The following is a 15686-nucleotide window of genomic DNA, read 5'->3' as shown; positions in this document are numbered from 1 at the left end:
GGCAATGATTTTTTGGATAGGACAAAAACTCAGGCAACAAAAGCAAAAATAAAGTGGGACTACATCAAACTAAAAGTTCCTGCACAGCAAGGGAAATGATCAACAAAATGAAAGGGCAACTTATAAATTGAGGGAAAATATTTGCAAACCATATATCTCACAAGGGGTTAATATCCAAAATATATAAGGAACTCATAAAATTTAATAGCAAAAAAACAAACAATCCAATTTAAAAATGGGCAAAGGACCTGCACAGACACTTTTTCTAGAGAAGACATACAAATGGCTAACAGGTGTGTAAGAAGGCATTCAACATCACTAATCATCAGGGAAATGCAAATCTAAACCAAATATCACATCACACTTGTTAGGATGATTATAAAGATGAAAGGTGACAAGTCTTGGTGAGGATGTAGAGAAAAGAGAACCTTGTGCACTCTTGGTTGGAATGTAAACTGGTACAGCCACTGTGGAAAACAATATGGAAGATCCTCAAAAAACTAGTAATAGAACTGCTATGTGATCCAGCAATCCCTGTTCAGGACATGAAATCAGTACCTCAAAGATATATCTGCACTCCAATGTTCATTGCAGCATTATTCCCAATAGCCAAGATATGGACACAAACTGTTTGTTGATGGACAAATGGATAAAGAAATTGTCCTATAAATACCTATAATGGAATATTATTCAGACTTAAAAATAAAAGAGAGATCCTGCTATTTGTAACAACATGAATGAACTTTAAGACATTATGATAAGTGAAAAAAGACACAGAAAGGAACAAATTGTATGACATCACTTATATGCAGAATCTGAAAGTTGAATGCATAGAACCAGAGTAAAATGGTAGTCACCAGATGTGGGGATGTGGGGATAATGGGGAGACATTGGGCAAAGGGCACAAAGTTGCACTTATATTTAAAATTATAAAATACTAAACATTTTAAAATGAAACCCAGAGAGACAAAACACACACCTGAGTACAAATATAACTAGGGGAATCTCAATAAGATCAGTAGATAGTATCAATGCCAATATCCTTGTTGTGGTACAATATAGCCTTGCAAAATGTTACCATTGGGAGAAATTGGGTGAATTGTGCATGGGATCTATTATTTCTCTTGCAACTGCAGGTGAATTACTGATTGTCACAATAAACATCCCATTTTAAAAAGTGGATACCAATGTCTAAGGGGAAACTGATTTTAGTTATTTATCCTACTATTGTGACTTTAGACTTAGGTCAAGTTGAATGGAAACTAAAGAAACTTGAACAGGTTAGAGAATTACAGTGTTACCTTGCAATTTTTCTTACGAAGCTTTAAGGTGGGTTTTATTAACCAGCCAAAAAGTCCTTTCAGAAGAGCCTGATGATCTGGTTCCTGCAGAGGTCCTTTCAGGGAATTCAACCATGAGGACACAAGTGGTTCCCATCCTAACTGCGAGGGTTCCAAATAAATCATGCCACAGCGGCTAACGGTAGCCGGCTAGAGAAAAAAGACGTTTTCTTTTTCCAGTGTTGCTCTTATGCCAGTGGCCGTTATCAACTACCTTGAATGACCTCTATGGCCTTTCACGATCTAGCTCCTTTCTTCCTCTACAGCCTCACATACATTAGACGAAATGCCTGCAGTTACAGTTCCCCAGTCCTGTCGTGGCGTCAGGTCTTCACATATCATCTTGTTGTGATTTGGAATGCCCAGCCCCAACTATCTCCCTAGAGAAGTGTTAAGCTTCAAAACCGTATCAAACACTCAGACATTTTCCACGGTCCTCCTCTACCCATTCCCCTCTTGCATGCTCACCCCCTCCATATTCTTAAAGTACTTACATGCAGCAGTATAGTGGGATTATTTATTAGCATGCTTCTTATCCTCCCTAAATACACTGTGTCTTATTCATCTCAGTATTCCTGGTGCCTAACTGGTCTTATGACATGTAATAAAAAAATACTTATTGAGCAAGTGAACACACAAACTACTGTTATATTAAAATATGAACTTACCGAGGCCTGGGAAAGGTCCATTGCTTCAAAGATGAGGCTCATTTGAGGGGACATTTGAATGATTTCTCCACTCATAAGGCAAAGCTAAGGGCAATTATTTTTCAAATGTTTATTTTTTAAAAACTCAAACTTCTCAGATAAAAATTCATTCTACGTATAAGATAATGTATATCCTGTGATATACTAAATATTAAAACAGAAGCCAGAAAACTGTAATTCTAGGTCTAGCTCTGTCAATTACTTACTAGGTAAGCAAATACATAACATCTCTGAGTCTATGAACAGGGATATAATTTCTCCTCCATAGTTAGGCAGGAGGAGAAATACATGACATACTGCAAAAATTCGAGACAAATCTCCATTCTTACTATTAATAAAATTACATGAAATACTCCTGACTTTGGGTGCCTGAGTGGCTCAGTTGCTGGGCATCTGCCTTCGGCTCAGGTCATGATCCCAGGGTCCTGGGATCGAGCCCCGCATCGGGCTCCCTGCTCTGTGGGAAGCCTGCTTCTCCCTCTCCCACTCCCCCTGCTTGTGTTCCCGTTCTCGCTGTGTCCCTCTCTGTCAAATAAATAAATAAAATCTTAAAAAAAAAAAAGAAAAAGAAATACTCCTAACTTTATAAAGTTGTCAGATCTCCTTATTAATAAAAAAGAGAAAAATTGAAAATGGAGAATAGTATGAATACTCTTGTACCCATCTCCTGGATTTAACCGATGTTAACATTTTACCACATTTGCTTTGTTTTTTAAAACAGTATTTTGAAGAGCATTATGCATACCATGGCATTTCATATCCAAATATGTCAATATTTATCTCTTAAAAGTAAGGTGTTTTCTTTATGACCACAATAACATTATCACAGGTAACAAAATTACCAATAACTCCTTAATATCATGTAAAACTCAGCCAGTACTCAAATTTCCGCAGTTGTATTAGAAATGTCTTTTCAACTGACTCTTTAAACCAAAATTCAATCAAGGACCATGCATTGCATTTGCTATGCTCCCTTGATCGCTTTCAATCTAAAACATTCCCCTTCAATCAAATATGTAAAAAACTGAATTTATCAACTGCTTCCTTTTTGCCAAATTCCTTTCTTGTCCATTATTATTAAAGCCATCTTATCTTCTCAATCTCCTTGGCTTCTACCTTTGGAATTATCATTAACTTTCAGTAATTTTAACAATTAATATTATTGATATTCCAAGTTAATTTCATTACTAAATCTTTTTTTAAATTCTTCCTCTTCATTTATTTTTCAGTGTTTCTTCTCTACAACCATCACTGTAGTCCCAATTTTGCCCCTGTCTAGTTATATGTCAACAAGGCAGCATTTAACATTCCTGGACCTGTTTTTTATCTGTAAAATAAATGAATGGTCTAGAGCTGGATTGTCTAATATGTTAGCCAGCAGTCATATGTGGCTATTTATATTTAATTTTAACTAATTAAATCTAATTAACTAATTAAGTAATTTAATCTTAAGTAATTAAAATTAAATAAAATTGAAAGTCAGTTCTTCAATTGCACTAAGCCCTTTTTTTTTTTTTAAGATTTTATTTATTTATTTGACAGAGAGAGACACAGTGACAGAGGGAACACAAGTAGGGGGAGTGGGAGAGGGAGAAGCAGGCTTCCCACAGAGCAGGGAACCCGATGCGGGGCTCGATCCCAGGACTCCAGGATCATGACCTGAGCCGAAGGCAGACGCTTAACGATTGAGCCACCCAGGCGCCCCAGTCCCATTTTTTAAAAGATTTTATTTTTTATTTTTTATTTTTTTAAAGATTTTATTTATTTATTTGACAGAGAGAGAGAAAGACAGCGAGAGAGGGAACACAAGCAGGGGGAGTGGGAAAGGGAGAAGCAGGCCTCCCACTGAGCAGGGAGCCCGATGCGGGGCTCGATCCCAGGACCCTGGGATCATGACCTGAGCCAAGGCAGAGGCTTAATGACTGAGCCACCCAGGCGCCCATAAAAGATTTTATTGTTAAGTAATCTCTACACCCAGTGTGGGGCTTGAACTTATAACCCTGAGGTCAAGAGTCACATGCTCTACTGACTGAGCCAGCCAGGCAACCCTGTACTAAGCCATGTTTTCAAATGCTCAGTAGCCAGCCAATTTGACTAGTAGCCACCTTCTTAGACAATGCAAATATTTCCATCATTGCAGAAAGTTCTATTGGACAGTACTGTCCTAGAATACTTTTCATTTTCTACCAGATTATTTCAGCAAACATTCTCCTATTTGCTTCAAATTTGGGAGGTGGAGTCAGTTTTCTCCTCACTCCCCCATGGGGTTTCCTAAATACTCTACTCCACTCTCTCTACCCTCTGCTTCTTTGACAATCATCGTTGCTGCTATCACTCACCAGCACCCAAGCATTCCCATCATTAGCTAAAGCCTTTGATACTTGGCTCAATTTCTTTCTCTCTGCTATAACTCTGGCCTGATCCAGGGTTCATGAGGAAGAGCATCTCAACATGGCAGCCCCTCAGATCCTTGACTACCCTGTCTTCACTTACTTTTCTACTGCATTCCAGTCACCCACTTTATATACCTTGGGACCTCTCTCCTGGAACACTACACAATTCTGAAGTACCAAATTCAAGCATGCCCGGCTCTGCCTGCAGCATCCTATACATGCAGTGCTCTCACCCACTGACTCCTACTATACTTGCTCTTCATTTGCATATCCCTGCTGTTTTCACTTCCCTCATTATTAAACAGCTTCTGTTCTATGGTCTAGCACTTCTAGCACTCTCATGCCAATATCTTTAAAAGTCTTTGTGTACTTCTAGTCTGGCACCATCATCTACACTCATATCCAAGCTGCTTAGACCGTTAGGGAAAATCTCCCAAAGGCAGACCTTGGCACTATCCTAATCCTCAGATATGCTTCTATGCTTTCCTAGGCTGTTCTCTTTCCCATTTTCCATAATAGGTCATTTAAATCTTCCCCTTTTCTCCTCCAATGTGCAAAGAACCAGGGTCTACCACTTCACACAATCAATCAAACATAAAAAAGGGATTTGCCTTCAAATTTCCACTATCAAATCCCTACATTCACCTATATCTAAACCTATCCTTTCCTGCTTCCCTCTTATCCAATACGAGACAATCCTCCCACCTGGCTCTGAATCAGATCCTTATTAACCCCTCTCTTACGAATCAATATTACTTCTTAGCTCAATCAATATAACTGAAAGAAAGAACATGAATAAATGATCAACCTATGACAATGTACTGGCATATTTGTTTGAATGCTAATTAATTTGCTTATTTAGTAGTGTAATTATTTCATGTAAGTATGAAAATAAATTATGATATATTCATATAGTAGAATACTAATGCAGACATAAAAAGAATAAATAAAGGGCGCCTGGGTGACTCAGTTGGTTAAGCGACTGCCTTCGGCTCAGGTCATGATCCTGGAGTCCCAGGATCCGAGTCCCGCATCGGGCTCTGTGCTCGGCAGGGAGTCTGCTTCTCCCTCTGACCCTCCCCCCTCTCATGTGCTCTCATTCTCTCTCTCTCAAATAAATAAATAAAATCTTTAAAAAAAAATCTTTAAAAAAAAAAAAGAATAAATAAAATGGAACTACAACAACATGAATATCATAGATACCACATTGACCACAAGAAGAAAAACACTAAGGAGTATGATTCTATATTCATGAAGTTCAAGAATCAGCAAAACTAATTTATCACAGTAGAAGTCAGAATAGTGATTGCCCCTGGGAGAGGATGTACTGATTAGGGAGGAATATGAGCGAACCTTGTAGGTGCAAGAAATTTTATGAATATTTATTTAAATGATGGTTATGAGAATGTACACATAGGTTTAAAAAAGCACAGAACTTAAACTTAAAATTAGTCACATTTTATAGTTTACATGTTATTTGTCAATTACAACAAATACTAGAGGATTTCCATTTTCTAGTTCTTTTGTATAGTTCACAGCTTCTAAGGTAATGTAGCACATACAAGCACTGAAGCATTCAGTGTTTTCAAAAAGGAACCAGGCCCTTTTTTTTCCTCCTAAAATATTAAAGTTCTGTAAGAAATCATAAGACTGGAGTCACTTAGCAACATAACACCTAGTACATTACTATGCCCTCCTGTGAACACAATGGTTTTAATACACTTTTATTCTATTAAAAAAATAAAGAGAAAAAAATAATAAAGAGGATTTACTACGGCATAGTTTTCATTGAACAGATAATTTATAAGCTTATTAAACTTGCTGCATCCTTTACTTTAAATGTATAATCCTCGTCAATTAGTTGTTGAACACGTAACATTGCTTAAGGATGTCTGCATCTATTTTGCTTTTTCTAAAACTGTGGCAAAAAAAAAAAAACCATTTTACGTTAAATCTACCATATTAAGCTTTTTTTAAGTTTACAGTTCAGTAGTGTTTGGTATATTCATATTGTGCATCAGTTTTGCTTTAAATCATGATGATTTTACCTTTTTATTGTCATCCAATACTGTGTTCATGCTCTCTATCCACAAAGTGTCAATGGGACCATCGAATACAACCCATTTCCGGTCCGGTGTTTCTGATAAGGCAAATTCCCTAAAAGTATTGGCCACAATACCATCGGTCCACTGGGGAAGAAAAGAGAATTGGAAAGCTTCCTTTATAAAACTATAAAGTGATCATATTAAAAACATTTCAAATTTCTTGGTTTAATGTACATTGTCAGTAAGAGAATATTTATACTGTAGATTACCTCGTGAGACACTGGATCAAACTGTCCAAAAAGTTGGCCCATAGTAATGGATTTGGGGTTTACAGTCCTATAAATGACCTTTTCTTCCTCTCCGTAGCCACGTTCATTCATAAGAGTTAGAGTATCAGCCAGTATATGTAGAACTTTTGTCTTACCAGCAAAAGGCTCTCCTACTAACATGAAACTATTAAGGAAAAGAATTATATAAGAAGATTCTAAAAAATAATGGTAAATGATTTGCCTGTATACTGGTGCATAAAATACTGGTATTTATAGTTTTTGAAATTCTACAAATTTTTCTCAGACTTGAGGAGAATACATTTAACTTCTGAACTGGTAGATCTATAAAATTCTCCACATTAACACCATGATCTACAAACGAGACTATAATAAAAAATCTCCAAATGAGAATGAAAACTTAATGGTACACTCTTAAGATTGAAAAAAAAAAAAGTCTTGGGACCTCCCAAGGAGAGAAGTGGGAAAGGCTCCCGTTCCTCAAGTCTTTACTTGCTACAGTAATTCCTGGTTCTCTCTGCCAACTACTTCTGAATCTCCTCTCTCCCATAGTAGGATTCCTTGCCCTCTTGTGGAAATTCTAAGTGACTAATGAGTAATAAGTGGAAAATATGGGTGTTACTTTCCAGCAGGGGACAAATCATTGCCAGTGAGGGAGTTTACAGGGCTCTCTTCTCACAGAGCTTTTCCCTCTCACACAGCAGTGACCCATCATGTTGAGACACTGACTACACCAACAACCTGGGACCCTGGGTAATGAGGATGAGCAGATCCTTCCTGTTAACCTATGGTGGGCACAGTATGAATAAGAAGTAAGCCTTCGTTTTTTTAAGTCACTAAGATTTGGGTCTTAGTGACTGATTGTTTCTAAAGAATAACCTAGCCCATCCTTACTGACAGAAAACTGGTTCCTAGAAAGAGCAAGGTATTCTTTTTTTTTTTTTTAAAGATCTTATTTATTTATTTGAGAGAGAAAGAATGAGACAGAGAGAGCATGAGAGGGGGGAGAGTCAGAGGGAGAAGCAGACTCCCCACTGAGCGGGGAGTCCAATGTGGGACTCGATCCCAGGACTCCAGGATCATGACCTGAGCTGAAGGCAGTCATTTAACCAACTGAGCCACCAAGGCGCCCAAGAGCAAGCTATTCTTCCCATAATAAAAAGACTTAAATATGTGGCACTGGGTTAAAGGCCAGGTTGTGGGTGGCAAATTTAACTGTTATGAGAGGCTAAGAGACTGGCAATTAATGTTATGCAATGATGAAACATTTGGTTAATTTGTTCCTTGAGGTTACTTGGAAGACAGATAATCTACCTAATGAAACTGCCATTTTAGGGAAAAGGATAGTAAACAGAATATTATTAGTAAGTATATAATGCCAGCCGACGGCTACCTTTAACAAAGAACTATTGGAAAGAAATGAGCCCAGGGGAAAAAAACATGGCCAGTTTGCAAGTTGGAATGAAAGAAAATAAAGGAAGTCCAGAAATTCAGGAACCTACAGGCAACTTATTCTCATCCCCAATTGGTAAAAGATAAACTGAGAAAACCTTTGAACAACAACCATCTACTCAACCTGGCACCAAGGATCAAATTAAGGGTAGGGCTTGTATCACTATTAAAATCTATGAAATTGTAATATGGTTCCCAGTAATCATTTCAGGAGTGAAAACAGATTAAGCTTGTGGTCTTCTCAATTAAAATTGATAGGTTCAAGGATACTGCAAGGAAATTTATAAAGGTATGACTTGGTAAGGACTATAGTTATGGATATTGGCATATAGAGCTGCTTAGAATCACACAAATAAGAAGCTTATCAAGTTTTTGAGGAAGCTTACTGACAAATTATGAGTCTAGGCTAAAACACATGTGAATGTTCAAGACTTAAAAATGATCCTAACAAACTGAGGGTTTTAGAGGGGAGGGGGGTGGGGGGATAAGTTAGCCCAGTGATGGGTATTAAGGAGGGCATGTACTGCATGGAGCACTGGGTGTTATACACAAACAATGAATCATGGAACACTACATCAAAAACTAATGATGTGCTGTATGGTGACTAACATAACATAATAATAATTTTTAAAAAATGATCCTTGCAGGGGCACCTGGGTGGCTCAGCTGGTTAAGCATCTGCTCCCTAGCCTACCTAGCATACAAAATTTGCTGAGTCCTTTGGTTCACAAATTTTAGTTGTTTTAAAAGTTTGATTTGAAAATAACATCTAACTATGGCAGACAATGATAATCTATAATCTTACCCATGTCTCACAATCATCATTTCATATGTCTGAATCATTTTTTCAAGAAAAAATTTAACTGGCTGAAGATTATGTACTTTGCAGGCTTCATGAGCACATTCCAAAAATTCCTAAAATAAAAGAAAATGGAATGCATTTTTATAAAATGGTATCATAAATCATCTCATACATATCTTATAGACTTTTCATTTTGAAATAAAAAATCATTATCTTCCTATATTGATAAATTATTTCTTAAAGCTTTATTTTTTTTAGATTTTATTTATTTATTTAAGAGAGGGAGCACGAGCAGGGGGAGCATCAGGCAGAGGGAGAAGCAGGCTTCCCGCTGAGCAGGGAGCCCGATGCAGGACTCGATCCCAGGACCTTGGGTTCATGATCTGACCTGAAGGCAGATGCTTAACCGACTGGGCCACCCAGGCATCCCTTAAAGCTTTATTTTTTTGTTTTTGTTTCTGTTTTCTTTTTTTTAATAAAGATTTTATTTATTTATTAGAGAGAGAGAGAGAAACAGCATGAGAGGGGAGAGGGTCAGAGGGAGAAGCAGGCTCCCGGCTGAGCCGGGAGCCCGATGTGGGACTCGATCCCAAGACTCCAGGATCATGACCTGAGCCAAAGGCAGTCGCTTAACCAACTGAGGCACCTAGGGGCCTAAAGCTTTATTTTTTAAAAGCTTAATTTTTTTAATTAAAAGGAAGAACAAAAAGAATTAAATTACTTTAAAAATATTATTATTCCCTATTACAAATTAATGATCAGAGCACCATAGCACTGGATGCAGGCTGCATGGAAACTCCTTTTAATAGTGTTTTCCAGAATTTCACCTTTGGTTAGGATGTGGAAGGATATGCCAAACAATCCTTCACACTGTAGTAACTAAAGAAATGAAGAATCTAAAAAAATAAAAATAAAATAAATAAAAATTAAAAAATAAAAAAAATAAAAAATTTTAAAGATAAAGAAGTTTTTGGATACAAGTATGTCTAAAGGAAATAAATTTCAGAAAGGGATGTGCCTTTCTAGGTGAGCACAAAGCAATGCTAATTTAGCTGCTGGGAGCATTTTCCAGCTACAGACATCAGATGGGCATTGGATTGGGCCTGCCATAGGCAGAGGGACTTTGCTGAAATAAAGAGAAATCATCAGAGAATTTAATGGTCATCTGGGCTTGTGTGGCAGATTTGAATCTGGAGAAGCCTCAAATGCAAATCTGATTCACCCACTGCCTATGATTTTGCTGAATGTGAGGTGAGGCAAGAAATCAAGGACTTAGCTAGAAAGGCACACAGATATCACCTTATTGGGATGCTTGTATCCCAAAATGCTGCTAGAGGGATGGCCCTATATTATAGGACAATTCTCACTCTAAAGACATGAAACCAGAGGTAAACTAAAGTTCAACAATGCTGCCACAAAACTCTGGCTTGGGTTAACTCCCAACTGAATTGATCATCACTCAGTCTAGCTATCTGACAAAGGAAAAACATAGTTTTTCTGTGGGAAAATAATACTTTAGCCTCTACAATTATTTTATACACAATTTTTAACACAAAAACAAACTTCACAAGTCATGATATGAAATAGCTAAAGATCAAGAGAAAAAAACAAACTCCCAGATGACCTAGATGTCATAATTAGCAGAACAATAAAAATAATTTCTATAAATGTTTAAGAGAAAATAGACAATATGACAGAAAACAGACGAAAAGATGAAGAATTCAAGCAAAGAAAAATGTAGTTTTAATGAAACCAGATTAGATACGCTAAAACTAAAAAAATAAAATATGTGAAATTAATAACTCATTGGATAGGTTTATCAGCAGACTGAACAAAATCAAAGAAAAAAAATCATTGATCTTAAAGACAGGCCAATAAAATGTATCCAAACTACAGCACAGAAAATAAAATTAATAAAAACAGAACATAAGAGATGTGTGAGGCAATATAAAATTGATGTGGGAAACAAAAGCAAAAGAAATGTAACTTAAAATCTCCCTACAGGGCACCTGGGTGGCTCAGTCATTAAGCATCTGCCTTCGGCTCAGGTCATGATCCCACGGTCCTGGGTTCGAGGCCCACATCAGGCTCCCTGCTCCGCAGGAAGCCTGCTTCTCCCTTTCCCACTCCCCCTGCTTGTGTTCCCTCTCTCGCTGTGTCTCTCTCTGTCAAATAAATAAATAAATAAATCTTTAAAAATTTTTAAAAATAAATAAATAAAATAAAATCTCCCTCCAGCTTGCAGCCCACTGATACCTGAAACACATACAGCGTGACCTTCCTCAAGGAGCTTGTGGCTGCCTTAGTGCCTTCATGTTTAAAAGTAACCTTATCTTAGCAGCAGCTACCCCTCAAGGTCCTGAAAGCCTTGCTTCCAGATTTTTTGGAGACTTGCGCTATCCCTAACCCCCACTAATTAAAGTATACAATCAGTCACTCCTCACAATCCCAGTATAAATCTTTCTGCCTAAGGTCCTGTCCCATGAATAAGGAAGGAGTTAAGGTATAGTCAGAAGAGATAGGAGGTCCCTGAATCCCCAGACTAGGCTCTGAAACTACTCCTGGCAGATGGAGACAATGAGACAGAGCTGAGCAAGAGATAAGGGAACAAAACAAGACGGCACAAGCTTGCATCAGTTCTCAATAGAAGACTGCACTAAAAGCCCTCAGTGGCAACCCATTCAGGGCCTCTCTCACTCTAGAGAGTTTTTTCTTTCCTTTCTGTTTTCACCTTCACTTAATAAACTTTCACGTCACCCTTTTGGGTCTGCGAGATTCATTCTTCAACTCCATGAGACAAGAACCCTGCAAATTCTGCAACAAAATAATCTAACATACATTTAATTGGAGTCCCAGAGGGACCAGGGAGACAAAATAGGGCAGAAGAAATGTTTTGAGATAATTACTGAGAATTTTCTAAAGATATCAATCCACAGATTCAAGAAGTGCAGCAAATCCAAGCAAGATAAGTACCAAACAAACACCACAAGGCACACAGGCAAAGAAAAATATTAAAAGAGCCAGAGCGAAAACACACGTTAAATTCAGACACACATAAGTAAGAAAAATACCTGACTTCCAACTATAACAATGAGAGCCAGGAGTTAATAGAAATAATATCTTTAAAACAATGCAGAAAGAGGGGCAGACCCCTGCCAATCTGGATTTCTATATCTAGTGAAAATAATTCTTAAGAAATTAAGGCTAAATAAAGACATTTCAAACCAACAAAAGCTAAGAGAATTAGTTGCCAGAAGACCCACATGCACACAAGAAATACTAAAGGAAGTTCTTTCTGTTGAAGGAAAAAGATCTCAGATGAAAGCATGTATCTGCTAGAAAGAATAAAAAACACTAGAAAAAGTTAATAGAAAGGACTTTTTTTCAAATGCTAATACCAAAAGCAAAAAATAACACTGTATTGTGGAGTTTATAATATGTAGAAATAAAATACATGACGACAATAGTACAATGGGCAGGGATGAGTGGATAATAAAATAACACCACTTAAAGATTTTATGTTGTTTCTGAAATGATGAAATACAAACTTAAGGTAAATTGTAATAAGTCAAGGATGAATATTATAACCTGTGGAGTGACTATTGAGATGCTAGAAATCCAACAGAGAAGATTAACAGAGTAATAAACTCTATCTGAAACCCAAAAGGAGTCAGTAAAGGAAAAATAAAGGAATATTACACATATTAAAAAGCAATATGACATAGTAGGTTTTTTCAATAGCGCTGGCTCCCCTTGGCTCATCTGCAGGTGCACTGAGTCACTTGGCCACACACCTCACAGCACTGACTCCTAGTAGTAGTTTTCAAACTGGAAGCTGTGGATCCATGCATTGATTGCTATATTCATAGGACAAGAATTCTCCATGACAATGTTAAAAGTTCTGTATTTTCATTCTGATTTTTAAAAATCCTATTAGCATACCCTGAATCATCTTGATAATTACCTGTGGTATAATATAAAAATATATATGGTCTTTATTCCCAGTCCGTGGCACAGGGCCCCTATAACCCTTAAAATTTCCTGAGTGACAAGAATATCTTTGTTATTCTTAATGAGCCCTTGTCAATCACACCCAAGTTTGTGCTGATGAGGCAACTTAGGGTGGGGACCTTAGATAGCCTCAGGATGAGGCCAGTCACAGGAAAGACCCAGTGTTTAGAGGGTTGGAACTTTCAGCCCTACTTACCAGCCTTTGGTGAATGAACTGGGGTGGGGGAGGGAGGAAAAGGGCAGGAGACTGAGCTCTGTAAAAACTCTTGAACAACAAGATTCAGAGAGCTGGTTTGGTGAGCACATTGAAGTCCAGGGAGAATGACATACCCTGAAGCATGCTGCCACCCACCCATACCTACCTTACCCTATACATCTCCTTCCATTTGGTTCTTCCCAAATTGTATCCTTTATATCTTTTTTTTTTTCTTAAGTAGGATCCACACCCAATGTGGGTCTTGAACCAACAACCCTGAGGTCAAGAGTCTGTATGCTCTACCACTGAGCCAGCCAGGCTACCCCTGCCCCAGCCCCAGGTTGTATCTTTTATAATAAACGTAAGTAAACTGTGTTCCTGAGTTCTGTGAGCTATTCTAATGAATTATCAAAGCTGGGTGGGGAGGTTGTGGAAACCCCAGCCAGTCAGAAACATAGGTGGCCCAGGACTTGAGACTGACTGAAGTGAGGGGCAGTCTTGTAGGACTGAGCCTTTAATCTGTGGAGTCTGATAATGACTACCTGAAGTTTGTGTCAGAATTGAGTTGTTGAACATCCAGTTGGTGTCCAGAGAAGAGAACTGGTTGTTGGTTTTGGAAAACACCCTAGAGTCACATTAATCTGATACCGCCATAGGATGTATATTAGCATTTGAGTTTGAAGGTTTAAAATTTTTAAAAAGGCTAAAAAGTAAATGATGCCTTTAAGCCAAGTGATGCCTTAATGATATAATAGCTCAAACAAATTGAAATTTTCACAGTAATATCAATAGAGAGATGGGGTGGAAGAATTGAATCATCAAATGGAAAAAGGTAGTTTATACATGCTGAACTCAAGAAGTATTCACTATACATTTCACCATAGAAATTGCCACTATCTACAATAGCCAAATTATGGAATCAACCCAAGTATCCCTTGATAGATGAATGGATAAAGAAGTGGTATATATACACAATGGAATGTTATTCAGCCATAAAAAGGAAGGAAATCTTGGGCGCCTGGGTGGCTCAGTTGGTTAAGCGACTGCCTTCAGCTCAGGTCATGATCCCGGAGTCCCGGGATCTAGTCCCACATCGGGCTCCCTGCTCAGCGGGGAGTCAGCTTCTCCCTCTAACCCTACCCCCTCTTGCGCTCTCTCTCTCACTCTCTCTCTCAAATAAATAAATAAAATCTTAAAAAAAAAAAAAAAAGGAAGGAAATCTTGCCATTTGCAACGACCTAGATGGAGCTAGAGAGTATAATGCTAAGTGAAATCAGTCAGAGAAACACAGATACCATATGTGGAATTTAAGAAACAAAACAAATGAGCAAAGGGAAAAAGAGAGAGACAGAGAGAGAGAAACAAACCAAGAAACAGACTCAGACCTATAGAGAACAAACTGATGGTTACCAGAGGGGAGGTGGGTAGGGGAGTGGGTGAAATAGGTGATGGGGATTCAAGAGTATACTCATCACGATGAGCACTGAGTAGTATATAGAACTGTTGAATCACTGTATTGTATGCCTGAAACTAATATAACACTGTATGTTAAATACCCTGGAATTAAAATTAAAAACTTAATTAAAGGGACGCCTGGGTGGCTCAGTCGGTTAAGCGGCTGCCTTCGGCTCAGGTCATGATCCCGGTGCCCTGGGATCGAGTCCCGCACCAGGCTCCTACCTCAGCAGGGAGCCTGCTTCTCCCTCTGCCTGCAGCTCCCCCTGCTTGTACTCTCACTCACTCTCTCGCCCACGCTCTCTCTAACAAATAAATAAAATCTTAAAAAAAAAAACTTAATTCAAAAAATTTTATCTTGATTTTACATTACATAACAGCTATAAACAGCAGACACTTATTCTTATGTGTATATATATGTATATATATATGTACATTTTAATGTATAATTTAGATGAAATTGGAAATGCACATGGTTTGTTTCCTCTTAAAAAAAAGCATATTACTTAAATATGAGAAATCCTTATGTGAACTATAGGATGTTTTGCCACTTGCAGTTTACCATCTTTTCTACCTGCTAGAGTACACAACAGAATTACAGTACACATTGAAGCAAATATCAGAAATCACATGATTTCTTAGTAAGATAGGAAATAAAAGTACTCATTCTCTTAGAAAGAACATTATCTTTAATCTGAATCTTGTTAACATTGGTATCCTATAACAGAAGATACCAGAATTTACTCATCCTCATTAATGAAAGTGGCCAAAATAGGGGTTTATCCTCCAAATAGAATAATTTAATGCATTTAAAATGATTGAGTCATCAGATAAATTTATTTGCAGAATAAATCATTCTCACAGGTTTACTTACATGATAGTCAGCTTCAGGAAGTTTAATACCAGGAAATAGGTCACTAGTTATTCCATTAAATAAGGGTATATCATGTGATAGAAACTTCGGTTCATTTACATCTTTAATTGACCGAAGAAGCTAA

At 37.7% G+C, this 15686-nt stretch overlaps 1 protein-coding gene across 1 annotated transcript in view; it reads right to left on the bottom strand.

Moving 5' to 3' along the window:
- Positions 1–15686, bottom strand: part of DNAH12 (dynein axonemal heavy chain 12) — a 229700-nt gene that overhangs the window by 126593 nt on the left and 87421 nt on the right. Inside the window, exons 29-34 of the mRNA XM_034996444.1 lie at positions 15563–15682; positions 9030–9139; positions 6755–6938; positions 6489–6629; positions 2009–2092; positions 1302–1490 (exon numbers count right to left, since the gene is read on the bottom strand). Coding sequence (XP_034852335.1) covers positions 1302–1490; positions 2009–2092; positions 6489–6629; positions 6755–6938; positions 9030–9139; positions 15563–15682 — 828 coding nt within the window. The remainder of the gene's footprint in view (positions 1–1301; positions 1491–2008; positions 2093–6488; positions 6630–6754; positions 6939–9029; positions 9140–15562; positions 15683–15686) is intronic.

The sequence above is a fragment of the Mirounga leonina genome, unplaced genomic scaffold (genome assembly GCF_011800145.1).
Source record: "Mirounga leonina isolate KUSES-001 unplaced genomic scaffold, KU_Mleo_1.0 Mir_94, whole genome shotgun sequence".
NCBI classification, from domain to species: Eukaryota; Metazoa; Chordata; class Mammalia; order Carnivora; family Phocidae; genus Mirounga; species Mirounga leonina.
The sequence above is the reverse complement of the archived record's forward strand: the minus strand, read 5'-3'. Positions and strand labels throughout refer to the sequence as shown.